The 27,316-nt window shown below is 38.7% G+C and overlaps 1 protein-coding gene across 7 annotated transcripts in view; it reads left to right on the plus strand.

Annotated features, from left to right (window-relative positions):
• FHOD3 (formin homology 2 domain containing 3) overlaps positions 1-27,316 on the plus strand; it is a 375,703-nt gene that overhangs the window by 252,139 nt on the left and 96,248 nt on the right. For 3 of the 7 annotated variants that reach the window (XM_041408058.1, XM_041408059.1, XM_041408060.1), the window contains exons 8-12: positions 6,596-6,690; positions 10,680-10,823; positions 12,679-12,911; positions 24,366-24,464; positions 26,874-27,251. In XM_041408058.1, the coding sequence (XP_041263992.1) occupies positions 6,596-6,690; positions 10,680-10,823; positions 12,679-12,911; positions 24,366-24,464; positions 26,874-27,251 (949 nt within the window). Of the gene's footprint in view, positions 1-6,595; positions 6,691-10,679; positions 10,824-12,678; positions 12,912-14,145; positions 14,230-14,798; positions 14,802-24,365; positions 24,465-26,873; positions 27,252-27,316 lie in introns of all 7 variants that reach the window. The other 4 variants (XM_041408062.1, XM_041408063.1, XM_041408064.1 and 1 more) reach the window with 3 other exon arrangements.

Here is a 27,316-nt window from a genome sequence, read left to right on the forward strand (position 1 = left end):
TACCCTTCATTTCTTAAAAGCATTTTTTAAGTATTTGTATAATCTAAGGTTGTTTGAAGAATTAATTATAATGGGAAAGTGAAGAGTGAAAACTGAGGAACTCCGTTACCTCCCGCGGTACCAGAGTCACTGCCCTTTCCCTGCACCCACATGCTAAGTAAACCCCATCCTTGCCGTATCTTCTGACTCAGAGGTTCCTTTGGGCAAAGACCATCTTTCCACTTCCTTCTGGGAAGCAGCAGTCTGATTTAGATGAGAAAATTATATCTAATCAGTGTAATCCCCTTGAAGAGAAAGACGAGGTCAGTAATAGTACAGGCTTTATAGAAAAAGCAAAACCATCTGTTGTTACATTAAAATAAAGCCCTTGAGCAGATATTACACTATGAAATCTGTTGCCCTTCAGGCTCATGAAAAATACTTGAATATGTATACTGTATTTTTTACAAATAAATAGAACAAAAATGGTTCTTTCTTGTTCTTCCCACAAAGCCATCACTAAGCTCCTGGGGCATTCTCTCTTGATGCAAAACATTCCTTTGCCTCAAGGAGAGTTTTTGAGGTTAGGAGATCCATTGTTGTGGTCTCAAACATGGAGGTTGAAAGTGAGCTACCCTCTGTGGAGCAATTGCCTCCATACTCAACTTGTCTGAGAGACTTGATATGATAAAAATGAAGAAAGAAAGTGTTGGGGGCTGGGGAGAAAGGTGGTGCCAGAAATAGGAAAAAGGAGCCAGATTTTGCTTTCAGTTATCAGAACGGGTTGAAAAGAAAAAACCCAAATTATCTCTTACAGCATGGAAGCAGGCAGGGGCAATTCAAAACAGCAAATTCTGCAGATTGGATTTCTGTTTTGAATTAAAAGCAGTAAACCTCACAATGCCATAAACATAAATATGATTATAATATTAATGTACCTGTGAGCACTGTGACTCCTTTTTTCAGTCATTCTTAATATTTCGTCAGCTTTCTGAACTTACTGGCATTCTCAATGAATTCAAAATGCCCTATATCTAACATGCAAGTAAAGTCATTAAAGAAAAAGGAGAAACAAAGTATTCCCCTCTCTCTGTAGAGCAGTCTTAGGCAACCATTTACATGCCCCAAGTTAATAAAACAACTTAAGTAACAACACAAGACTTGAAAAAACTGATGCATGTAGGTAGACGAGCATACGTTAAGAGCATAATGAGAGGTTTTACAGGAATTTTCATACCTGTGCTTTGGTAGATTATTTTATGAACTCTTGCAAATACCTTAGCCCAAATACCCAGTTTTATCCTTCTTCCTATTTTTTTAAACTATTTTCACTAAGCAGTTGTACTTAGCTCCTTAAGAGATTTTTTTTTTCTGGTTTTATATTTAGTTCCCTTTTTAGGTCTTCATTACAACAGAGTCACAGAGTAATTTTGGTTGGAAAAGACTTTTAAGACCATTGAGTCAAACCATTAGCACAGCACTGCCAAGTTCATCACTAAACCATGTCCCTCAGTACTACAACTGCATGTCTTTTAAATACCTCTGGAGATGGTGACCACCACATCCCTGTTCCAAAACCTGATAACCCTTTTGATGAAAAAAATTCTTCCTAATACCCAACTAAACCTCCCTTGATGCAAGTTGGGGTAATTTCCTCTCACCCTGTCATTTGTTAACCAGGAAGAGGACAACCCCCACCTGTCTACAGCTTCCCTTCAGGAGTTGTAGAGAGAACTAAGGTTCCCTTGAGCCTCCTTTTCTCCAGGCTAAAGAACCCCAGCTTCTTCAGTCACTCCTCATAAAGCTTGTGCTCCAGACCTTCACCATCTTCATTGCCCTTCTGTGGACAGGCTCCAGCACCTCAATGTCTTTCTTGCAGTGAGGGGCCCAAAACCGCACACAGGATTCAAGACGAGGCCTCACCTCAAGAACAAAGAGACAATAACTTCCCTGGTGCTGCTGTCCACACTATCCCTGATACAGGCTAGGATGCCATTGGCATTCTTGGCCACCTGGGCACATGCTGGCTCATGCTCAGCTGCTGTTGGCCAGCACTCCCAGGTCCTTTTCTGACAGGCTGCTTTCCAGCTGCTCTGCCCCCAGCACAGCATGGGGCTGTTGTGACCCAAGTACAAGGACCTTGTTGATTGTCATACAACTGGCCTTGTCCCATCGATCCTCCCTGTCCAGATTCCTCTGAAGAGATTTGTTGCCTTCAGCAGATCAACATTCCCATCTAACTTGGTGTCACCTGCAAACTGACTGAGGCTGCCCTCAGTCCCCTCATGCCGGTCATTGATAATGATATTAAACAGGAGTGGCTCCAACACTGAGCCCTGGGGAACCCTAAGAGTGATCATCTGCCAGCTGAACTGAACCCCAGGCACTATCACTCTCTAGGCCAACCATCCAGTCCATTTTCTACCCAGTGAACAGTGCACCCACCCCATGAGCAGCCAGTTTCTCCAGAAGAATGCTGTGGGATACAATGGCAAAGCACTTCACTTTTAGATGTGGATATACTATGTTTTAATTTATAATTTTAAATTAGTGGTCTATAAATGAGAAGTACCTGCCTTTAAAGACTGATGAAACAAAACAGAAAAAGAGAAAAAAGCAGTATGCCTTTTCTTGAGCCATTGTCATAAATCTTGCAGGTGTGTAATTAAGTTCAGCACTGCTTTGATAAAAGTTTGATGTTTCATGTACATACAAGGTGATGAGATATGACATAATTCTCCAACATGTGTAACACACATGATTAACTTACAGAACCCCATATTAACTCAGCCTGGTTTCAAAGCGATCCCAGCTGTGGTTTCTGTGTGTGAATACATCCATATGCAAACTGGAGTGCAGAGACCATGGAAGTACTGGCTTTACTCTGAAGTGGAAGCACACTGTGAATGAATAACTGCATGGCCGCATCATGTAGGAATTAGCTTCTACTTGCATTTCCCCTTAGCTCCTCCCTTCTCCCATGCTTTTTGTTTCAGAACTCCAGAGGAATTTGTTCTCTTTTCAGTTTAAGCATACTGGATTGCAAAGGCTCTGGGAAGTGGAGCTGGCATTGCACTCTGTTCTCTAGGGCTTCTTTATCACGATCACATTTTAGGACAGAGATTAAAGCCAAATGGCCCTCATTATCTGTTCTTTGCTTTTCCTGAAATTTCATTCATAGTTAGATTTCACTAAATTAACTCAAACAGTGTAGGTACGATGGAAAGATTTATTCAAATATAAATAGCCAGAAGTACGAGATGTCAAGGTCTTTTTAAAAGTATCACTACCTTTCCAGCCTATAGCTGCTGGAGACAGACAGTCTCTCAGCTGGTGGCAGTTCTCATGCAAGGTTCTGCCCTTGTGCAAGATATTTCATGCTTTATGCAAACTGTGCAGCTGTTTTGAGGTTTTAGTGTCAAGGTTCTGTGTATGACATGAACAAAAGCATTCAAATAAATATATAAAAACATTAAAGGAGGAAACTGAAAAAAGATTGGGACTTAAAACAATGGGCAATGTCATTCAGAAAGTGGACTATTAATTTAATATTTGCTTAATTGTTGCAGTGTCATTGTTCTTTGTCTGTACACCGTTCATGGTTATTCGTAACACTGCAAGTCGCATCAGAGTTGAGACTGCAGCCTCCCGGTCAGAATAGCTGCGATAAAGAGCTCTTCCAAGTGACAAGCCCCTAAAGGGCAGTCAAGCAGTTCTCATTTTACCCATTAGGAGGCAGGAAAACACACAAAACTCAATCTCTGGTGCTTCACTTCACTGAGCCTGTTTCATCACTCCCATTGATTTTCCCACAAAGTCTTTCATAATAGTCATAACTTTATGGAAACATCCCCATCTGTTCCCAGAAAAATCACTGGGATGCTATATCATCAATCTTCTATATCATCATTTTTCTACCTCAGGATCTGGTGAAGGAAGAAATTCACCCATTCCCTAACTAGAATCAAGAGGAGGCAGTACTATCAATGACTTTGGAAGAGCTACTTCAATACGTACAAGATGAAACCTTTATTTTCAAATGCAATTTTCCTCATTACGATCTTAATCTGAACAGGTCTCTTTTCACTTTAAGCATGCTGGACTGCACAGGCTCTGGAAGGGGAAGCTCTGAAAGGGGGAGCTGAGCTGGATGTGTATATGTCCCATGCTGTATGGATCATGGGTTAGAAACTACAGATTCTCATTATATATATGCAAGGACAGCAAAGCACTAAGCTCATGGTGCAACTTCCACAGCAGCAGTGCCTTATCCTGGGTGGGTAGTAGATGGCCTTACAGCCATTTCCACGTTCACTTCTTGGCTGTTCAGATTGAGATCAAAACTGGAAAAATAGCATTTGAAAGGAAGGTTTAAGAAGGGTTTAACCTAGTTCAAATTGGAATAGCTCTGTCAAAGTTATTGATAGTACTGCCTCCTCTTAACTGTAGTCAGGGAATAGATGAAGAATTTGGAATTTAAGTCTAGATTTTGGAAGTTTAGTAGCTGAAGCATAAAGAAAGCCTTTGAAAGATAGATGAGCTGTTACAGGGCTGTCTTACTAGCAGGTGTGTCCAATCAACAATATTTTTAAAAAAAATTGTATTCTGAAATAATATAGCAGCATTTCTAGAAAAATATTATATATCATCCTTGCAGGAAAACAGCAAGGTGACCATGAAATTATTATTTTATTATAATGAAGAATTATGGAGAGATTCAGGGAACAAAAATAACCCACATGGATGCTGCCCAAAAAACAAACCGGGATTGTTCCAATAAGAGTAGAACCTGCCTGCAATAACAAAGGAATAATCCACTGAATAATTCAGTGGATTAAATAATTATGTTTTTATGTTGTTATCAACTCACTGTTTTTCCAAATTGCATTATTGTGAGTCAGACTTGCATGGTTTCCCCATTTTGTTTCTCTTTCCTATTTCCTTCCATTTTTCATTTTTTTTCACTGAAAACCACAGGAAAACATTTTTGTAGTGAGAATATCATTTCTGCTGATCATATATCATTTGCAAGCTGAGTGAATTTGTTCCACATGACTTTCGAACATATACTGCACAAAATGTCTGGCAATATAGAGAATCTGGTAAAGAGGTGTCTAGTGTATTTTCATTATAGACATATATATGAATTTCTATTTAATTAGGAATGCATATAGATACCTCTGGAGAGCTGAGAGTGAATCCCCTTCCTCCTTTGATTTTGCTTAAGATAAAAAAGCCCTGACTAAGTAGTAAAGATCAGAGGCTGTCTGAGGGGAGAGGGAAAAAAAGGGGAAATATTGCTGTCTGCTCATTCACTTTTAGACAGGTTTTTCCACACAGTGAACTGCCATTGCCTTGACAATGCAGATCCTTGGTTAGCAGAGATTTTATGTCTGTGTAGCAGGGTGCATATATAAAGTCATCTTTAATAAGCAAAGGCTGTAACAGGGTAATACAGAGTTTAGACCTTGGGGTGACTGATCAGTCAGCGACAGGTAGCTGTGATGGCACATTTGCATTTTTCTTCCTCATTACACTCAAACTCTTATCATCTGTATAGTGTTCAGGGGATGTGGACTGTTGAATACTCTGCATATTTCGCTCTGAAAGACTGTCACAGTTATGTTGTGTAGTTCAATTGAGTGTATCTCAAGGCTAAAGTTAGCTCTCTACTTAGTCCTCCTCACATTTAACTTTACTCCAAACACAACACTGAATTGCAGTCTTTTGTTATTTATTTCAGTTTTCCTAGATAAAATTTGGTACATACAGCCATCTTGCCATTCAGTCAAGTGAGATGGGACAGTTGTACAAGCTACCTTCCACACAAGAGGCTGAGTCTGGGTGGTGTGTTGCTTGCCTGATGTTTTTTGCTCAGTAACTCACTAAACCATTAGGGTTTAGGTATCAGAGAAATACGCAAATTCAAATCAATGTGCAAATCAAGCAAATAACTAAAAACACGAATTTTGGCCTTTCTTAGTGGAAAATGAGAGAATCATATCTGAAAGTTCTGTAGGTAGGTTTCCTATTGAAGTATTTTGACAACGAGCCATGGCAAAAATCTTTTCCCTCATTGATCATTTCTTTTCCCCAAGACATATAGCCTGTTATTTGAGAAAACTGTTTCTCTGCCACAATGTTTTGTTAACCTGCCTTACCTTAATGCAGCACAACTCAGCAATAGTGCTAGAAATAGGAGGAGCAGGCACACTGAAAGCACAGCATGTAGGTCTCTGCTGAAGATTTATCAAAGCCTATGTGAACCTATGATAGGCTGGGTAAAATTCCTGTCACCTGATTTTTAGAATTTTGTTGTCAGTCACACTGTGCTAACAAAACTTCCTTCATCATAAGGGAGAGAAGCTGGTACCTTTGTAGAGAGTCCACCTGCCATATTTTATACCCCTGCAATAGGCTGGACTGTAGTTTTCACTGTCTACATTAACTTCACTCTCAGGGGAGAAAGAGAAACTGTAGAAAAAGCAGGATCTTTCTGCTTGAGTTTTCAGTTGCCCACATATTCCAATTTGTGCTACTTCTTGGATAAGTAGAAGCTTTTTGCGTAGCTTTCCATTTTGATCACTGTAACCAATAGTTTCTGCTTTTCCTCTAGGAGCCAAGCCATGGTCCAACATCATGGAGATACTGGAGGAGAAGGATGGGGTTGATACGGAACTACTGGTTTATGCAATGACCTTGGTTAACAAGGTTTGTTTACTTTGTTAGCATGACTGGTGCAGATAATATTAGTTTTCAATTGTGTAATGAACTCCCTGTTGAGAGTATGTGATGGAAGAGACCTGTCACCGAGAAGTTGCAGGACAAGCTGTAATCAATCAGCAAACTCCTGTTACTTGTGCTGCAGCCACTCAGAGGCAGCAGCCGGGAGCAGAGGTGTTATTTTGGTAGATGTTGTGTGGAATTGTGGTCTGACATGGCTCCTCTCCCAGCGCTGACAATGCAGTGCTAAAGGAAAACATGACAAAATAACTCAACAGATTATCCGAGGAAGAACGAAAGTAAGTGCTGGTGAAAAGATCATATGCTAACAAAGGCTTGTGTCATGCACAGTTTTCTAGTCCATATAGTTTAATTTTTATTTTCTTTTTGCTGTGATATAAATGTGATTCATTTAACAGGTCTGAGTGCTAGTAAGGGTGCTTCTGCTTAAAAAAGTAAGGTTACATTTTTTTCCAATTTCCTGCTATTTTTTGTTGACCAGATTTACAAGTCATAGTTTTGCAGTCAAATCAAATATTTTCTGAAATATTGGCTTATGCTGTTGGGAGGGAGAAAATGGAAAGTTCTCGAAAGTTAAAAATTTATAATTGTAAATTCCTTAAAAATCAGCATCTAGTCATAGACAAATTGTAGGGGGAGGGGGTACTATAATTAAAGATTAATTTTTTTGAAGAACACAGAAAGCCAGCATACTCTTGGCAAGCAAAATAATTGTGTGGTTTATGGTTATACTTAATAGGGCAGAGTATTAGGAAATATTATTATTACTCATTGTATTCACTTGAAGATGTTGAGTTTGTTTGTGGGGGTTGTACACCAAGCTGACAGCTAATTGGGTCTAGACTACATGATTGGAATTGTAGGTTGCTTTTTTTGTTGGGTTTTTGTTAGCTTTTGGAGGTTTTTTAATAAAATGATTTCTTAATGGCAGATATTTTCCAGCAAATATGTCTAAGAGAGAATAATCTGTCCTGGTGATACTACTGATCTTACTGTACTTTTGCTTAGAGTCACCCTTACTCTAGATTCCACAGTAGTAAGGTTCCTCTTGAGTTTAAAAGACTACCTTACCTTACTGCTGTACTCTTTCTGAAAAGCATCACCAGTTATACATGCTTCTGTCTGTAGCTGCTATTAAAGCCAAGGTGACTAGTCATTCATGTCTCTGCTTTACCCCTTGTGTACTGATTCCTCGTTCTGAGATAGTCCTCTTCATCATTTGCACAGTTGTAACCTACTTAGTGTTTGACTTCCTCAGAGGTTTTCCTTGCTGATGCTTTTATTATCCTGCAGTTGATTCCTTTAGTCTGAGTTTTTCAGTACATTTAAAGCTATTTTTAGGAGGAGGTAGTTCTTTAAAAACATACAAAAAGAAAAAGCATGTCACAGTCAAAGGAGCAAGGCAGTTTTGAAGATCAAGGAAGAGAGGAATCCCACAAATCCACACTTATAATTATGATCTGGCTTATGGGCAGCTTTATGATGTTTTTAATGGGATATTTTTCATGATTATAGAGCAAACAGCAAGCAGCATGTAACAGTTGTAATTTTTTACCCCACAGAGAATACAAAGAAGGCTCAGATGGTTTCAGTTCTCTAGACAAGGAAATGTCAAAGTTTTCAATGCAGACACAGTCCTCATGAAGGATTTGTCTTAAAGGGGCATGCTTGTACTCTTTTTTCTTTACGTATCCATTTACAGTCTGTGTTCCTTCCTGTTCCAGAGCAGAAAACATATCTGCCCAGACACAAGAATTGCTCCAGTCCTTTTATCTTCTCCCTCTCTTTTGTTGATGCTCTTTTGTTATGCATGGTTCCAGTATAACCTGTGTTATTTTTCTTGGAGTAGTTAGAAATTGAATTTGATATGCTTTAGGCTCTGAAAGTGGATCTGTGAGTTTAACGACAAACCGCAAAGGAAAAATATTTCTATACTTGAGAGTTCAGTTGTCCAGTTCTGGTCAACAACATGCAGTGAAAATTGGATTTACACTACTATGTGATTTAAAATTATAATAACCAATAAAAGGCTGCTGACAGCAACAGTTGCCAGTAAATACTACCTTATGCTGCTGCTTTTCCAGTCTACAGCTTGCCTTACCTTGGATTTTAAAAAAGTTGTACTTGAAGGTGGGTGATCTGCATAGCAACATTAAGATAATTTCCTGTTATTTTAGGAATTAAATGCTCAGAAGATCTGACTGTTCCTCCATAGTTTTACAGATAAAACATCACATCCTACTGTGCATGAAGGCATTTGGGTCAGAATAGTTGCTGTCCATGTCTTTCATTTGCAACTGAAAGCCTCATAATTGAACACTTTTCTGTGATAATATTTCCACATCCAAGTTATTGTTCCGCTGAATGTGCAGTGTGAGAACTTCATTTGCTGAATCCTCAGATTTTTACTCAATGCTGGGTGTCAGTTTAGGAAGGAACAAAATAAATGTGGTACCTATTTTCAGCACTGTTCAGAATGTTTTGTAGTCTTCAGTGGGTTCTAAACAGAGGCTTAAATTCTGTTCTGGAAAGAGACAAATTCTTAATTAAAGCCTGAACATATAATTTTAACACATAATTGAACTTTCTGCTAAAAATTCCTGTTGTGGTGGATTTCACCAGTTAATAATCCTGTAATGACTGAAGAAGAAAATGTTGCTGTGTTGTGTTTAATTAGAAAAAATTAAATTGAAATGTACATTGTTGATGCACATATTTCAGTGGCTTACATCACAAGAAAGATGTGCTTTAACAAGACATCTATGTCAGCTGCCGGTTTCTCTCTCATTAGTCATGTAATCCAGACCCATTTTTCTGAATGTAAAGCTTCTTGGTGTAGGGGGGCAGCCCAGAGGGGCTCCTGTTTTCTGTTCTCTGCTGCTCAGAGCCACCTTGGAAAAGATGGGCTCCAGAAAAACAGCATTCACAGAGCACAGTTCATCCCAAGCATGAGAAGATGTAACTCTCCTTGGAGAGGGCCTGGGCTTTGCATCTCTTTCCCTTGCTCTTTCTCTCCTCTGCTGGGAATATAGATAAATTACTTAGCTAATTGAATGGGAGAGAGGAAACTTCTCTCTGGTGAGCTAATCCAGAAAAACTGTGTTGCCTCCAGCCTGAGGTCTCAGGTATTTTGCAGCAACAGCTCTGCATAGACTGGTTCCTGTGGCGAGGGATGTCCTTGCCTTGCAGGTAGATGGCATGGAACGCTCAGTAGTTTCTGCTCAACATGTGCAGGATTAAACTAGTCTTTCTGCGACATGCACAAGGAGTAGTAAAAAATCAGCACAAACTGACTAAGAATCAGTAGCAAGCTGGAATAGGAATTAAGGAGTCAGTGTAGCTTTAATAAGACTTTTTAATTTGAAAGGGAGCAGAGGAGTTGCTATCTCTGTAATACAAACCAATTTGTGCTCATGGAAGATGACTGTTGCTGCAGGTGTGGAGGACAGTAGGCACGTGGTGCAGGATATTTCCAGCTATCCTGACATCACACAGCTGTGCATTGGACTTTTTCTTCTTAAGGCTAAACTTAAAAGAATCAGTAGGAACTGAGTGTTACTCTTTTTAGCTAAGCATTTTGGGGGTTTTTTCCTCCCTCTTTGCTTTTATCCCTGTGTTTGATGGTTTAACATTCTCTGTTCTTTAAGGCTGCACTTGAATGCAGCCAGAAAAAATCCAACTGTGTGTTTTAAAGACCTACATTTTCCATACTTTTTTGTATAAAATAACAACATTGATTTGTTTTGCCAATTATTCATTTTTCTACACAGTGCAGCGAGTTGTTTGTTAAAAGTTGTGCCACTTGTTTTTTATTTTCTATCAGTGTCTCTAATCCCACATCATGGGTTTTACTTTATTGCAATCATACATAGCACCACTTGCCACCCACTTTTAAAATCCTTTGTTTAATTCTTTTCAAAACAAACAGATTTAAATGTTTTTCCTTTGATTCTCAGACGCTGTCAGGATTGCCAGATCAAGACTCTTTCTACGATGTGGTGGACTGTCTGGAAGAGCTAGGCATTGAAGCTATTTCACAGAGACACTTGAACAAGAAAGGAACAGACTTGGACTTAGTTGAGCAATTTAACATTTATGAGGTAACATAACATGCCCTGTTTTATGCATCTTACAGCTTGTGCAAACTTCAAAGCTGAGAAGAGGTGGGGAATGTAACCTAGGTGAAATTTGGTTATCTCTCCTATTTTAAAAGGAAAACATCTGGTTGCTGTAAGTATTGTACACATTTGTATATGTGACCTGCTATGGCACATAGCTGCCTTTAATGCAAAAGCATTTTGTATTAAGGCTGGGGCATAGTCCAAGGCTAGCCAGCACATTTACTAGCTTCCTTTCTGCAACTGCTAGTTGCACATGCTGAAGCAAGTAGAAGTTCTTCCCACGTGCAAAAGTATTCAGCTCATCAAAAAGGTTCAGCTGAGCTCAACTTCACAAGTACCACTTGTTCTGCAACTGAATATCCAGCAAGTCCATGTTTAAGAGTTTACAGTGGATCAGATCCTATGCAGTTTGCAGCAATGAGTGACTGCACATTTACCACCTAGGTATAAAATAACTACTTCTGAAGCATTTATATATAGGGGTAGGAAATCCAGTTTCTTAATAATTAGGATTTTTTCAGATTTTGGGAAGTGTTGGAGCTAGGAGGTTTAGGCTGAAGTTGTAATGTAAATGTGAATTAGTGTTCTCATATGACAAAAATAAATTACTTCATCGCTGCCTAAGTCCAGTAAAGGATTTAATAGATTTGATTCTCCATTTTATCCATCAATTCTACTTGCATGCCATTTCACTGAATAGCAGAGTTAAGTTTTATATACAGCAATTTCTAAGAAGAACAAGAGAATGAGAGGGCTCAGTAATGTTCTTTCTTTTTCTATCATCAGAAGCATCATCTTATAAAACCCTTTTTAAAATATAGTGATTAATCTTAAAAGTTGTGCATGCTGCACTTACTGAAAGGCTTACTTACAGAATTGGCAGTTGACTTAGTTGGGTGCCAGCTTTTTCTTGATGACCAAATTAAATTTAAACACATCTATGCAGGTTCTTCCTTTTATCTGCCAATCCTGTTTTTTACCCAAAAAATCTGTTTTTCCTCACAGAAACACATTTTACACCCCAAGCAGAGATATCTCATTTCCCCCTTTGTTTTTTTTTTTTTTTTTTAAACTTCTGGTAAGAATTACCAGATTAACAAGACTAATAGAAACAAGAAGATAGGCATTCTTTTGATGGCACACATCGCCCTTTCTGTACCTCTGCCCATTTGAGTGAATCTTCCTCATACAGTGATTATTTAGATGTTAGGCTGCATTTCAGATGAGAGCCACTAGATACTGCATTGCTTATGCCAGGGATCTCTCTCCTCATGTACCATAAGATAACACTTTGTTTCTATTAGAGGTAGTTCACATTGGCACATCTGGGGCATGCAGCAGTTTGAGATATTTGGCGTTGCACCTGTGTTTTAGTCCTCTGCTATTTCCAGCACACTCTAGATGGTAACTTCCACTTAATCACTACAAGTGTCATGTCTGAACATGAGGAAATGTTGAATCAGTCAATGCATGGAGTTTTTTCCTGTTAACTTCACTAAAACCAAGTCTTCTCCTAAGTATTGTGGAATGATATAAAGAGAACTAGTTGTCTAAGACTGCTCAGCTTCCTTGAAAGTTTGGTTGCACAGATTAGGAGGTACATAAATGTGTTATTGCAGGTCCTATAGTGTTGTATGCAAGGCATCAGTATATAATTCCGTTGTTAGAGCTGCCACACTGCACTATTGGATAGACAGTGACTTTTAGGGATAGCTGTAGAAACGGTGATGCTAATTGGAGTTAATCATGTTGAGACCAGGAAATTTTTAAGCCTAGATGTGAAGACCTGTGGTAGCTGAAGGGAATGTGTCGACCTTCTTCCTTTCTTTCTCAGGTGACACTGAGGCATGAAGATGGAGATGAGAGTTCTGAGCCCCCTCCCAGCGGGCGCAAGGATCGGAGGAGGGCCAGCCTTGGTGCTGGGGAGCGCAGGGGGCTGGAGCGCCGGCGGAGCCGCAGGCACTCGGCACAGAATGTCAAAAGCACTTTATCGGCCCCTGCCAGCCCCTGCGGGCAGTCCAGCTTCGTGCTGAGCCATGGGCAGCGCGTGGAAGAGCTCAGTGAGAGGTAAGGGCAGGAGCTGAGGGGTACTCCTTTCTTCTCCCGTCCTGTTCTGCCCATTGCACTTTATTACTATGATAGGATTTCTTTATCTTCCTCTTTTCATTGAAATAAAGATGAAAAAAGCAAAAGCATATTCAGAGTTAAAACACCAGCACAAAAAAGAAATGGATTTGTAGGTGACTTACTTGCATAGCTAAGTTCTTTGGCACCATCCATCCTAAGTAGACCCAAACCACACGACACAGAGCATTTGGTATGAGAACTAACTCAGCTTAATTTCATCCATTGACAGATTTTATATTCACTGTGTTCACATAACAGAAGATTGTAACAAGAGCGTGGTAACGTTAATTCAGAGCTATTTGTCCTGTGTATGTTACAGTTCATTCTTATTTTATTTCCTCCTCTTCATTCCAGCATAAATATTTGCCTTTGAGGCTACAGCAGAGTAGTGAATATATCTAATGTTTTATAATTAGCAAAAGAGAGGCAGTAATGGCTAGCTGAGCAGCAGTCTGCAACAGTGGAGTCAGTCGAAGATGGTGTCTTTGCCAGTCCTATGATGGTTGGCTTAGACTGTGTGTGCTTAGGAAAAAAAGGACCTGCAGATCCTCAGCGTGTCTGACTGCTGCACAAGAGGGCTGGAAGTAATTCACCACAGTTATATGTCTGATCAGCTCTCCGGTCTTTGATGTCAGCCGAGTGCAGCAAGCACAGATGGGCCTTCAGTTATCTAGTGTGTTCTACACGCCTGAAATTTCAACCAAGATGAATCAAGCTCTGAGACTGGCTGTTGATTCTAAAGGGAATCTGGCTGACCAGCTCAGGTGGTGATTCATAATAGCTGCAGACAGCCAGACTTGGACGTTGTCATCTCACTGCTGAAGATGCAGTTTGAAAAACTGAAGCGTGGTCTGTACAAGAGCATATCTCATATTAATTATAACTTTTGGGAAATTCATTGAAGGTTTCTCTTGGTTAGCAGGGGATGTAAACTTAGAGCCTTAAAATCCTATGTTGCATGTAAAGCAGTCCTTCTTGCAAGGAGAGCTGGGTTGACTGAAGTTTAATGGGTTCAGGCAATATGAAAATGTAAGACTCCAGATAACTAAAACAGTAGTTGAAATTTGTATGCCACGTAAATAGCACTTTATTTTTTTTTTTTCCTTTTGGCATTTGACAACACATTAACGCTTGTTTTCCATTTTTCCATCACCTTCCATGGCCTGGTCTTTAGTAGGCTGACAGCTGAGAGCCCAGTCTTACAGGCTGATGACAAGAATGACAGTGCATTTGAGGCTGAGTTTATAGCATCTTCAGTGTGAGTACAGCTGGGAGCTTCAGCTGCTCTGCATGGGAAGCCTTGTGCATGACCTTGGGCCCTGTTCAGGACTTGACAATATGACTGGGAATCTGTAGCCATGAATGTGGAACAGACATTTATGGTTATATGATTGATATGATTTTTTTGTTGAACTGATGAATTTGGATTAGAAATGAGGAGACGTTTCTACTCTGCAGAAATGGTTTATTCCCTTACTGTTAATTAAACAAATAGAAGCCATCCAGGACAACAACTTCTACCAATATGTTTTCTCACTATTATCTTATGTGCTTGCTAGCTTTATTTTGCACGCTTCAGGAACTTCTAATAAATTTCTGTTCGAGCTAATTTTTAGTGGGAATAGAATAGAGAGAATAAAACCACAACAGATTAGTTCCAGAAGCTCTTTGAAGTATTTTTAACCAACATAACATAATTTCAATAATCATGCTACTTTTATGAAAGAAGAAATTATCTAGTTCTGCTCCACATACTCTTTGACAGTGACATATTTTAAAGCATAAAAATAAAGTTTAAATACAATAAATAAGTCTTTATCTAAGCAGTGAGTTTTAATTTTATGTTGCAGTTATCTTCTGTAGGACAATAATTAAATTCTCTTCAATTCCATTTGGAATGTCCAACTTGCTCACCTGGCTTTGTAAGGAAACAGGCATTCAATTATGAATGCGTATGATTCTGATCTTTATTTTGCATATTAGTTAAATGAAAATACTGCCTCAGCCCCCACTCCCATTCTCCAGTCCTGTTAGCAAATAAAGGCAGGGAATTATTTGTAACTGGCAAATCAGATTTTTTTCCTGTGGGACATTACAGACTACAAAGTATGTTCAGGATTTGAGGATGCAAGTTCTGTGCTCAGTGAAACTGTTTAAGTTACCATAAAAAGTAGTCAACTGTTGGATCTTCTATAATTCTCATTTTTCTGGTAAAGTGTTTCTGGTAAACAAGCTTTTCAGACAAGCAGATTCTGTCCTTCACATTTTTAGATTCATTATCTGCCTGAATCTATAGTTGTGATAGGAAGAGGAAAAACAGCCTTCCTGCTTTATCTTATTCCAGTAAGTCTCGACTTCCAGTGAAATAGTCCAGATGTGTGCAACTGTATCTCTACACCTGATAGCTAAACTGCGACAAAAAAAAAAAAAAAAAAAAAAAAAAAAAAAAAAAACCTTTTAAGGCTTTGGGGGTTTTTCTTTAAAAAAAAAAAAAAAAAAAAAAGCCTTATGAGCCTTATGGCTTCTATTCATTAATGTTTAGGCAGACAAATAGTGAAGTTGAATGTGTCCTTTAAGGTTTTTACACATTTATAGAGTTTGAATTAGACTTAAATGGAAAGAAATGTTCTGTAATCAAATATTCAAATTTGAGCATATAGTCTTCAATGCAAGGTATTGATCAGTTTAAAGGACTTGAATAGAGCGATCTTGTGGCAATTTGTATTTAAATTTTAAAATCCTGTGTTACAGTATGATGCAGGCATCACTTGATTTTGTCTAAAGAAATGCTCATTATGACCCTGTTGTTTCCATTGTTAATGTAGAGAGGAATCTATACAAATGGATAAAAATCAGTTATTACCTCTGTAAATTGAAAGTGACTTCTATTCAGCCATGAAATAACAGTCTCCTGCTAATGACTTTTTGGTAGTTCCTCTTGAGAAAAGAAAAAAATTGGTAGTAAGTTTTTGCAGTGCACTATTTCCCAAAAATAGTTACAAAATGGATTTCAGTCTTTATTCCTTCACTACATTTTCTTTCCCAGTAGGAATTGTAACAGTACTAATGATAATCTTCCTGTGTTGCTCCTGCTGAAAGCTCTACAATTTGTGTGTGGCTGCAGATGTCTTATGTCTGGTTTTACAGTGGATTAGACCCAGTGGAATTTCTTCTGATGAACACGGTTAGAGATTGAAGTCACAGTCATACACTGTACTAAATTTTATTTTGGGAAATATTCTAGGTTATTTTTGGACTTCTGTTCCAAAATCAGGAGAAGGTTCAAGTTCTTTCCCATCATTCTCCTTCCCATAATGTCCATGTTTCTTTTCTTTTTAGCACATCAACTGTTTTGGCAATGGCTTTGCTTTTGTTTACCACATCAAACAGGTTGTCCACAGTCATCTGCTTTGTGTCAACCGATAAGTCTTCCAAAAAGAGAGAAATTCGTGGTGCCGGTAAAACAACAAAAAAAAAAAAGACAATATTGGCCAAATTCTGTTCTGTCTCACAATGCCATATATCCAGAAAAGTTGTCTGAAGTCAATGGAATTGGTCTGATCTACACCAGGCTAATTGAGAGCAGACTTTGGGTTTTGAGTTGGGAAAAGTTGACAGTAAATGCTAAGGGCGACCAAAAGGAAAACTTGCAGGCCTTTTTCATCCACTTGGCAGCCTTTTTCCAAACTAAATGTATTGTTTTTTCGCCTGTGGTTCAAAACAAATAAGGATCCAAATCTGCTTTGTGTTAAAATAGTTTTCATGGAGAGCAAAGCCCAGCCTGATGTGCCTGTTACTAAATAAGTAAGTAAAGAAGCAGATAACAGCTACTAAGTAAGAAAGGCTGAAGGTTGATTTAAAGGTCTGTACCTACTGCAGTGTATTTTAAGATGCCTGTCCTGACCAGCAGCAGGTCTGCTGTGCTAAAACTTCTTTCTCTTACCATGATGGCATTGGCTTATTCCAACAATAAGCCTGGTGGAAACTTCAGTCCTATTTAACATGATGTTTTAATGCTGTTCTGGAGCTATCTCCTAAGGTTTTCTGCCATGCTCCAAACTGAGAGCTCTCAGCCTGTGGTCTAGTATACTGCTTCTTATGCAGTAGACTTTTAAACTCATTCTTCATGGGTTGTGTTTATTTGTTTTCTTTTTAAAGTAAAGCTAGCTTTTTCCAGCCACACCATGGATAGAGTCAGAAAAATGCAAGGAAGTGGCATGGGATTTGCACTAAATTTATGTTGTTACTGTATGCAGTGATTTCTGGCTAAACAAGCATTAAAAGGCAAATTTCTGTCTCTCTGTCTTTTACTCTCATCCTGACTGGGTTTCAGAGAGTAAAAGGCAGCCTGCTCAGAAGTTCTCAGTGCTGACTTGAGCACAGCACAGCTTCTCTGAGTTCTGTACATCCAAACCAGAAACAAGTGCTCCTCCCAGTTTTTCAAATTAATGTTTCACGTTTTGCTGTGCATTTCCCTTTTTTAAGTGCTGCACAGAGACCGTATTCATCTCTCGCCCTGGGTGTCCCATCAGACCTGTGTCAGCCAGACCTTAGCAAACATGTTCAAGTAAGCTTCTGGGAGATTTACACTGACACCTCTTACCAGCATTTGAATGAACATCTCCATCGCTATGGAATTAGTTACAGGTCAGACACTGAGGTTTATAAAGTTGTAAATAGCTAGGATTACCTATTTTCCTCTCTTTACTAGAGTCTGCTTTTTATTTCCATAACTTTGATTTGGTTTATATTTTCAAAAATCACCAAAGAATTGCTAAGATTGATCTTACAACACTAAATACATTCAGGTAGAGATAACCTAGCCATGGTTAGAACTTTCTTTTCAGTATTCCTGTGTTTGACACCTAACAAATGAAAGAACTGACTGCCATCTTAAGAACTTACCAGAGAGGAGCCTGCATTCTGCATCAGTGACCAAAGCTGGCTTTAGTAAGCTTTCTCTTAGTAGGTCTACTAAGCTTCATGGTCATTAAGCTAAATATATATGAAGAAGACCAACAGTCCAGGTCCACCTGAGGCTTCCAGATTTTTAAATTTGAAGAAAGCTGGCCTTCAGGAGAGCTATATTGATAAAAACAACAGAGAAGCCAACAGGGTATTATGTATCTATGAACTTTGCTTTTTTTAGGGTCCTGCCTGGAAGCCTGTTAGGACTCTTCCTATGAGCAAAGAGTAGCACAGGGAATTCCAAAGTTGCCCACAAATTCCTAGGCCAGCTGGACACAGCTCGATTGCACAGTGCACCCTAGGCTCAAGGTCTTTAACACCCTTTATGGTCCTAGAAAAAAACAGGGAAATAGTTGTCTAAATAAAGGAAAGCTGTGCTGAGAAGTTGTAAGGTCCTGTTTGTTAGAAAATGCATGTTTCTGATGTTTGAGGATTGCCAACATGCAGGCAGAGATCGTGATGCTATTTTGGTTTTACCAGAAAACAATGAATACAGCTGAGCCTCTAATGCTAAGCATTTTTTCGGCTCAACTTTGGATTCCTGGTGAGTTTCTAACCAACAGCACAGACCTTAGTTTGCTTATTAGGCCTCATTAAGTGATTGTTCAAATTGCTTCATGTAGAGCCAGGGCTGCAGGGTTGGTTTGCCCAAGATACAGCTAAGACTTGTTTTTATTATTATCGTGATTTTCCATGTTTTCAGACATCCCAAACCATAACTAATTTTTTCTTTTTCTCTAGCATTTACTATGGAAAAGTTCTAGTTTTTGTCATGATGTTTCAAGTTCTGGTGACTTTCCACAACTCTATAAGAAAAGATTTGATTGTATAAATACTTAATAGGTATAGATCCAGTTAACAGCAGTGCACTTTGCTGTAAAGGCAATGGTAGATTTTCCTATTTGGACTAGAGGAGAAATCAAGAAAGCACTGAAGTTTAAATGGATTATACCTGCATGGCAAATGAAATCACAGCATGACTTAGCCTAATTATTTTACTTTGTTTTTTTCCACTGCATGTTTGGCTTTCATGAGCTACCTGAGGAAATGCAATGCCAGACCAGGGTGTGAATGCATTTTTTTGGATCATTATGGTAATGTCTTATGCACTGGAGTGTACGTGCCTTAGAGAGTTCATCTCTCCAGTGTTTGTAAACATGATCCTCTGAGAACAGGAAAGGGTTTTTACATACAGGATGCAAGGGGTGGGGGGAGGTGGGAGGTAGGAAAGACAGCAACTTGGTAGGATTTGGTAGGATGCCATTTCCCTTTGAAGGGTGAATAACAGTGGCCTTCAACTGTTAACCAACGTGTTCTTCCAAGCTCTGAAAATAACATTTCTTCTCTCTTTCTGTGTATGTTTCTGTATATATTGCTCCAAAAGTCTGTCTGCATCATTATTCTGTTTCTTTACCTCTCTGCTCTCAGAAATGTAAAACAGCAATGCTGTTCAATGATCACAGAGTTGTGACTCTTGAAGTCTTTGCAAAGCCTTGCCAGTATCTTAAGCAATGCTCTGCTGTCTTGCTCTGCTTTGATGTGTCCTATATAAACTAACTGCAGCGGTTAAACAAGTCTGGAGGCATTGCCTAGGTATTATTTAGATGTGAAAATCTGTTGCTGATCATAATTTAGGGATAAAAAAGTAACAGGAAGCTAAAGATAAAGGACAGATATGAAAGCATAGTGAGTGCATGTACTTCACAGCCTTTGACATTGCCTCACCTTTTTTCTGAACTGTTTTCTTTATTTAGGGCAGAAATACCAGGATCATTTTCCTTTTGGCCTTTGTAATTACTCACCTTAGTCTTCCTGTATGCAAAAAGTCAAATTTTGAGGCTTTGTAAGTACATTGTTATCCATATAATTTCATGTAATTTCATCTTCACATAATTGTACCAACTGCAGTGGAATAGAAATAGGTAGTGGGGCTAATAGGTGGTTTCTTTAGTTTTATTTTAATGGAGGAGGAAAGTGTATTGCTGTATCTTTATACAGACTTATAAATGTTGAAGTTGAATTATTACCATTTTTAGCTTTCACCTAAAGGACTAGTTGAATCTGTTTTGGCAGCTAGGATAGAAGAAAAGAAGAAGCAACAGAAATGTACCAAAGCATTTGTTTATTTTACAAGGATTTAAGAATTTGGTTATGAATTGTGCCATCTAAGCTATGAAGTAGAATTGAACTCATAAATTGAAGAAAATGGCAAGCAATTGCAAGAGAAAAAATTGCATCTGTTGTGACTTATATCTTTCCTTGATGGAATATTTTTCAGGTTTTTTTTTTTTTTTTTGTTCACTTGAAGTTCAGGGATGCTGCTGTGCACAAGGTAAAAGAGCTCAGAGGTTTTCAGGAGAGAGGGTGGAAAATAACCTTGAAAGGAAAGCTTATGAGATCAGCTGTAGTAAGCAATTTAAAATTATGTTGTGAAATGGGTAATGGCAGTCTTATTTCACTGAATGTGGCTTGTAGTCCTGGTCATAGAATCATACAATGGTTGGTGTTGGACGGGACCTAAAAATCATCTACTAGTTCTCATGAGTTAGCTTCTATATACATTGTATGTGCTGACCAAAGCCTTGGTAGCCTAATTGTGGCAAGATGATAGTTTTTTAAATTGTTTTATATTCTCGTTCATTACTGGTTAAATCCATCCTGAATTAAAATTATTTGAAGCATATCTTACCTTTTCAACATTTTCTTTGATGTGGAGCAAAGCAGAATGTTTCTGTGCTCATGCTTATTTTGTTGGTATGGGTTTTTGTTTGGTTTGGTTGGGATTGTTTGCTTGTTTTGGGGCATTTTTTGTTCCTTCAGGACAGCCTTTGATTTTTCTTTTAGCTCTAACTTTATGATTTTTTGGAAGCAAGTAGTGAGAAACTTGCGTTTCTGGGCTACAAACTGGAAAGAAATCCTGAGTTCTTTCAAGCTGCCTTCATCAAAACTCTGCAAGGAGACTGGGGAGAGCCTGGAGAAGACAGAGACTACACAAAACCTTGTACACATTGCTCAGCTCCAGCGTCCAGTGGAATAGAGAGCAAGTTTTGGTGCTTTGAATTCTTGTGGACTAAGAGCCGTTGTCTTCAGAGTGCTCTTACTTTTAAAATCATCCAACTTTTACTATGTTAGATGTGTGTGAGTTGCAAGGCCTGGGACTCTGTCCCTGCCTTCAGCTAAAGTTGTAGAAGAGTACGTTTCTTATAATTTCTTTTCATTACTCTGTATTTATTAATGCTTTTCTCTTTGCAGCTTTGAATAGCTATTTAAGATCAGCTGAGTAATTTTTCATTCTGAAAAGAAGTTAATCCTTTAATTCTAAATCCTTTGTCATCATTTTGTTTTGCTGTCTAGTGGTTCTCTCTCCATAAACTGCGCTTTCATAGTCTTTTTTAATATGCACAATATTTTAAGGGGCTATAGATACTTGAATGTCAAATTGTAGTTGAAACAACTAAGCAAAACCTGTGCCTTAGAAGATGTTTATTAGTCACCATGACCAACGACACACTTTATAAAGATTGGGGGGAGGGGGAGGAGTTTTGTTTATTTTTTAGTTTTTTTAGCCTGGAGCAGTACTGCACTTTAAAGATGAAAATAAACAGAGTGATTGTTTTGAAATTTTTTCAGTGCTTTAAAGCTTTTGTTTAAATATTTCTAACCTGGTGCTTTTATCATAGAACTGAAGTAACCCAGGAATAGCCTTAAGGTTAGCTGAATGTATCTGATCCTTCAACATTAGCTGAAGGCCTTCCTCCCTGCCACTGGAGATAAATATTTGCCTTTTGTAATGGGACGGTTTCCTTTGCTACTAAAAACCATGCTGGCTTCTGCAACCTCATTTAATTTGAAACCTCCCTATGAGTCCTTTTCTCTTCATTGAATTCCACTATTGCATTGACTACAAATTTGCATCTGTATGTGAGAGGGACAATGAGGTTTTCCACGCCATCCCTTCTCCACTGCATACAAAAATGAACACATAACTCTGAGCAGTTCACATGAGTTCACAAACCTCTCTGCTGTTGTGTTTGAGCATCTGACTCTAGTTAGTGTTTTCCCATTTTGATAAGTATTCACAAGGAAATGTTTCTTTTCTACCTTTTAGGGATGATTCAGTTAGCAGGTACTACCTGTTTTGTTGGACAGAATATCTGTCCTCTGACAAGACTGAAATGACTGCCACTGTTTCTTTGTTTAAAAGAAGAGCACACATAATTTCTGCCTGTGAGCTTACCCCTCTCCTCTGATCTGTATCTGAGTCCTCTTCTGGGGATACTCAAGGACTCTGAAACTGTGAGTTTTGTTGCTAAAAGAGTGCTGAGCATCTCCCCTATGCACTCACTTATTTCCTTTGTGCAAGTTTCTCTTGACCACATTGGTTCCCCAGATTGGAGGGTGTGCCTGCCTCTGTGCACACCAATAATCTCTGCCACCAAGTCACACAGAGCCAGATCCTTCCTCTGGCTTTTCCAACCACTTGTCAGGTAGTTGCTGCCATCCTACACTTAATATTAGCAAAGGAAAAGAGCTTTCCAATCAAAGCTTCTTCTGAGATTTTGACCTAGAAATCAAGGACACTTTGAGGAAGGAGTCATTGGCGTGACAGAAGAATTATCACTCTGAAATCTCTCAATTTTTTTTTTCAGCTTCTTTCTCCGAGCTGTGTAAACTCCTGTTGTTTTAGCCATGCCCTCATAAGGTGGAATAAATTCTCAAAGAACTCTTTCAAATTTATGAGATCCACCATATCAAATGAGTATTTCACAAATGATGTTTGGTATTTTGAGACAATTGAGGAGAGAAGAAATTTTGGCATCACCAATGTCGAATCCTGGTGGGAGCTTTAAACACAGCAATAATGGGGACACTCTTGTTCATATAAGCAATAGCTGTGCTGCCAGCATTACAGGATGCATTGTGCTCTAAACAGATAACCATGATCCTGCAGAGCTTCATGAGCTATTTCTTAAATCTGAGTGCTGTAGGACAAGAAGATACAGAAGTTTCCCTTCACAGGAAATAGCAGAGCTTGAGCTAGTAAGAAGGGATTATATGAATGCTCCCTGGTTCAACTCTTTCTTTTCTTTTTTCCAGTAAATGAGTAAGTGTGTGAAAGTTGAGAGGTGTCTGTGTAAGGGAGGTATGTATTTGTGGGCAGGACAGGGAGATGATGAGATGATAACTGAGATGGTTATGTCACTAAGCCACCTTAGGAATGGTTGAAAGAGTTTACTCTGTAAATGTTTGCCAGAGTATTGGAAGAGTTCCAGGTGCTGCCATTTGCCTGGTTATTCTGTGACTAACTCCACATAAATGCAACAGATTTTGGATTGACCCTTTGCATTGCACTCAATGAGTTCATGATCTCACACTGTAAATATTCACTATTTTTATAACATGGACACTAATTCTCAATGGAAAAAGCCATAGAGCATCCCTTCAGAATCAGAGGAAAGAAAACAAGCTATCAGGAAAATACAAGGAATAGAAGTGCCTTACAAACTTCATTACTGATTGGACATTTTTCTTTTTGTATGGAGCATAACCTAATGGTGTATACATCATTAAATCAAGAGGAGACCTGTATCAACTGGAAATGCATCTTCTGTGGGGGTGTTGCTTTGGAAAGGTGAAAAGTATAGATATGATGGATAGGAGGCAGACGGTGTAGATTTTTCGTTATGTTTAATATATTTTCCTATTTTACTTGTGTGGTTTGTAGGTTGTGGAGGCTTTATGCATCACTTACACTTCTCTCCTGCCAGAATTACTGCTGAACTGAAGCCTGCTTTGACCATAGTAATGACTTTACTGAAATAATTAATGTACTGGCATCTGATAACTTAAATATTGCTATTTGCTAATAGTCCTGAACTGATTTGGTCTCTGTTATTTCTAACTCAGTGGTTCACCCTGTTCTGTTTTCCAGTTGAGCTATTGGTTACTTAGCAGGAATGTTTTATTTGGGTTAATTTAGGAAGAGTGATGTCCAGTGCCAGCTGTCCCATGCCAGCACAGCGTGTACTGTCCTTTAGGCCAAAAAGACACAACTTAATGACTAATGAGTTGAACATTGCTATTGTCATGAATGCTTTCCATTAATGCCTCTGCAGCTAGGGCAGCTGCAAATGGAAAGTAAAGCTCATGAAAAACCAGTAGCAGCTTTGAATCTTCAAATAATAGTAAAAAATGTAAATAGGGGAGAGGATGGCAGTTTTATATCAGTAGCTACCCTTGTGCAAACACATACTTAGCAGGAAGTTTTAGGTGGCTAACATAAGAGGCCCGTAACTCCCTCTTCCTCAGTCTCTTCCTTCCATTTCTAACTTCATTGCATTTCTTTTCCTGGGGACTCATGTTGTTTCTCTTCCACTTTCTTTCTTTCCATCCCACTGCATGCCTCTTTCCTTGGTCTGACCTCAGAGAGGACGAGTATGAAGAGGAGGAAGAAGAACAGCCAGTCACAGAACCCAATACTGAGGATGAGGGGGAGGAAGAGGCCGATAGGCAGGTCAAAGCCAGGTACCAGGATTCAGAATTGTCCCTCCACCTTTTCTTCAGGCTCTGGCATGAACTCACAAGCACAGTGTGCAGCGGCATCTACCTTTTCACTCACATTCCTTGATCACCTGTTAAAGCCACCCCCACACAAATATTTTTGCATTTAAAAGCTTTGGGGAAGGGGCTGGGGAGTGGCAGTGCTAATGGAAACACTCAATTATATAGGTTCAGTGCACTATGAACTGTCTGCACTCACTCCCTTTAGGTGATGCTCACAAATCCTAAAAGCTTTATTGAAAAGCGTAACTATAAGCATGGTTTGGTTTAACTTTCTAGTTAAGGCAGTGATGAAACACTACAATGCTTAGCTGAGGATGTTGCTTGGTTTCTTGGGTTTTCATCCCTATCTTCACAATACTACTTTATTAGGAATATCTGTTGCTATGCAGTAAATTGACATTTTTTGAATGCTGCCTTAGATTCCATGTAAGTTTCGTTCATGTTTTAATGGCAAACAATTATTTTGAGACAAAACTGATATACGTGTGTATATAATATATAACAATATACATATATATGTATATATAAAATATAAATGCCTGCTCATCTCAGTATATACAGATATAAGTAAATCACCAATCAATATTCTTCATCACATATCAATACTCTAGTGTAAAAATTTTCCACTTATTTCTGATGTATATATATATATATATATATATATATATATATATATGATTTTGGCATTTGGCAACTTGATCCTAATAAACTGAAAGCAAGAAGCAAGAAATTACGTTCTTTGTTCCAGACAGTCGTTTGATTTAGGTTAAATTATTTGGCTTTGCAACTCGGCAAATGAGATTGGAATTTATTTTTTTAAATAAACCACATTCATGCAGATGCTGTACAGCACAGAAGGAAGAAAGGAAACTGTTTAATGTGTGAATTCCAAAGAAAATACTGTACTTTTGTTATTATTATCTTCCAGTCTGCAAATCTTGCCAATGGCTGCCTGAAACTTGAAAATTAAGTGATAATTTCCGCAAATCTGATTCTTAAAAGTCAAAGCTAAGACAAAAGTTACTGGTAAATCTCATGAGTGTACTAAAATACTGCTTTAAAAAGTAGGAAGAGCCTCAATAAGAAATGTGAAGAGCATAGTGTGTTTTTAGGTCATTGGTCTTTTTAAGATAATTATCTCTTTAAGGTAACTGGGTGATATTCTCATGACTTTCCTAAGTACCTTCTTTCACTGTCTCTGTAGCATAAAAAAAATATCTGTAATGTGGCTATTTGTGTTAGATGCTGACAGGTAGGACTGGAATGGCTTCAGTGTCTCCTGTCAAGCACAGCAGGTGTGGTAGATGATGGTTTCCAGATTTTCCATTGTGAGAACAATTACCTGATGATTAACTGCCTAAGTTCCCAACATATCTAACACAAATTGTGGTTTTGTTGCCTATGCTGCACCAAGCCCACAGTTCTCAAATAAGGACTGTGCCTTCCATGCCAGCTGGGGGATTGCAGAAATGGACTTGGGAGAATGAAATCAGCCACATCAATGATCCAGACCAAAGCCCATGCACAGTGTTTGTGCTGGAGTTTCTAGTGAAAACAGACACCCTGCAGTGCACATCCCATGGCTTTTCACCTGCTTTGTGCCTTCTGTCACTCACCAACGTCTCCCTTCAGTACAGCAAAGCAGATGCGTTTTCTGTTTTCTTTGATGCAAAGTCTGCAAGTTTCTGTGAAAGACCAGCATGGAATGCTGACACTCAGAGAAACCAGAAATTAGTGCCTTCATACCTAGAAAAATATCTGTTAAGGTGTTGCTTTTGAGATCATTCTAAACTTGATTTTTTACAGAAGAGTAAAATTGAGTACTTTTTTATTTTCATCTTTGTTGGATTAACATTTTTAGTAAATATATCTGATTCCCAGGGAGGATGTTAGTCAGATATCAGAGAGTCCAGATATCTATATGAGATCTCTGGACTTGGAGAAGCAGTACTGCAGACTGTATCTTGAAGCATCTGTACTCCGTGGAGTATTTTCTAGTGTGCTCAGTCTGCTTTGTACTGCTCTGACAACATTTACAACCTAACTTGAAATATGTGAAAATTGTTCCAAAAATAGGTGTAAAAAGGCTCATGAAAATTAGTTCTGAAGCCTATAGGTTAAATCCCCTCTTTTCTTTTAGAATAAGTTGCTTCTTTCCCCCAGTCTTTCCAACCGCACGAAGAATCCCACTAGGATACAAAGATGTGAGTTCTCTTTATTTAAAAAGATGTGATGATTGTCTAAATTTTGGAAGTTTTTGTTTGTCTGACTCTTCTTCTTTTTTTTCCCCTGCAAGTGATACTATCTGTGATCTCCCTTCGCCCCATTTTTCTCTCCGCTTCCCTTTCTAATGATTTTTTCCTCCTGCAGTGAGGTTCCAGATGTGCATGAGACTGTGAAGGAAAGCTTTTCACAGTGTTCTGACTCTTCAGCTGTCTCCAGTGCCATTTCTCCAGCTGAGAGGCCTCTCACCTGCTCTAGAGCAAAGAGCTTTTCTAGCAACTCCTCTTCTGTGCCTGACTCATCTGTCTCTCATCATAATTCTGTCCTTTCATCACCGTCTTCACCTGCAACAGCATTGCTGAGCTCTCCCCAAAATTCCTCAGCATCCATTACTCCAAAGGCATCTCCAACAGTGGAGAAATTACCTTATGTGCCACACACTCCTTTTCATCTCTTCTCATATGACTTTGAAGACTCTCCAGCATCTGTGAAAGAGAAGGAAGCAGAAATGATGAGGGAAAACAGGTAGATTTTATATAGCTAACAATAATTTTCAGATAAATGAATAAAACCTTTCAAGAATTTTACAG

This window comes from Onychostruthus taczanowskii, unplaced genomic scaffold (assembly GCF_017590055.1).
Source record: "Onychostruthus taczanowskii isolate IOZ18803 unplaced genomic scaffold, ASM1759005v1 scaffold29, whole genome shotgun sequence".
Lineage (NCBI taxonomy): Eukaryota > Metazoa > Chordata > Aves > Passeriformes > Passeridae > Onychostruthus > Onychostruthus taczanowskii.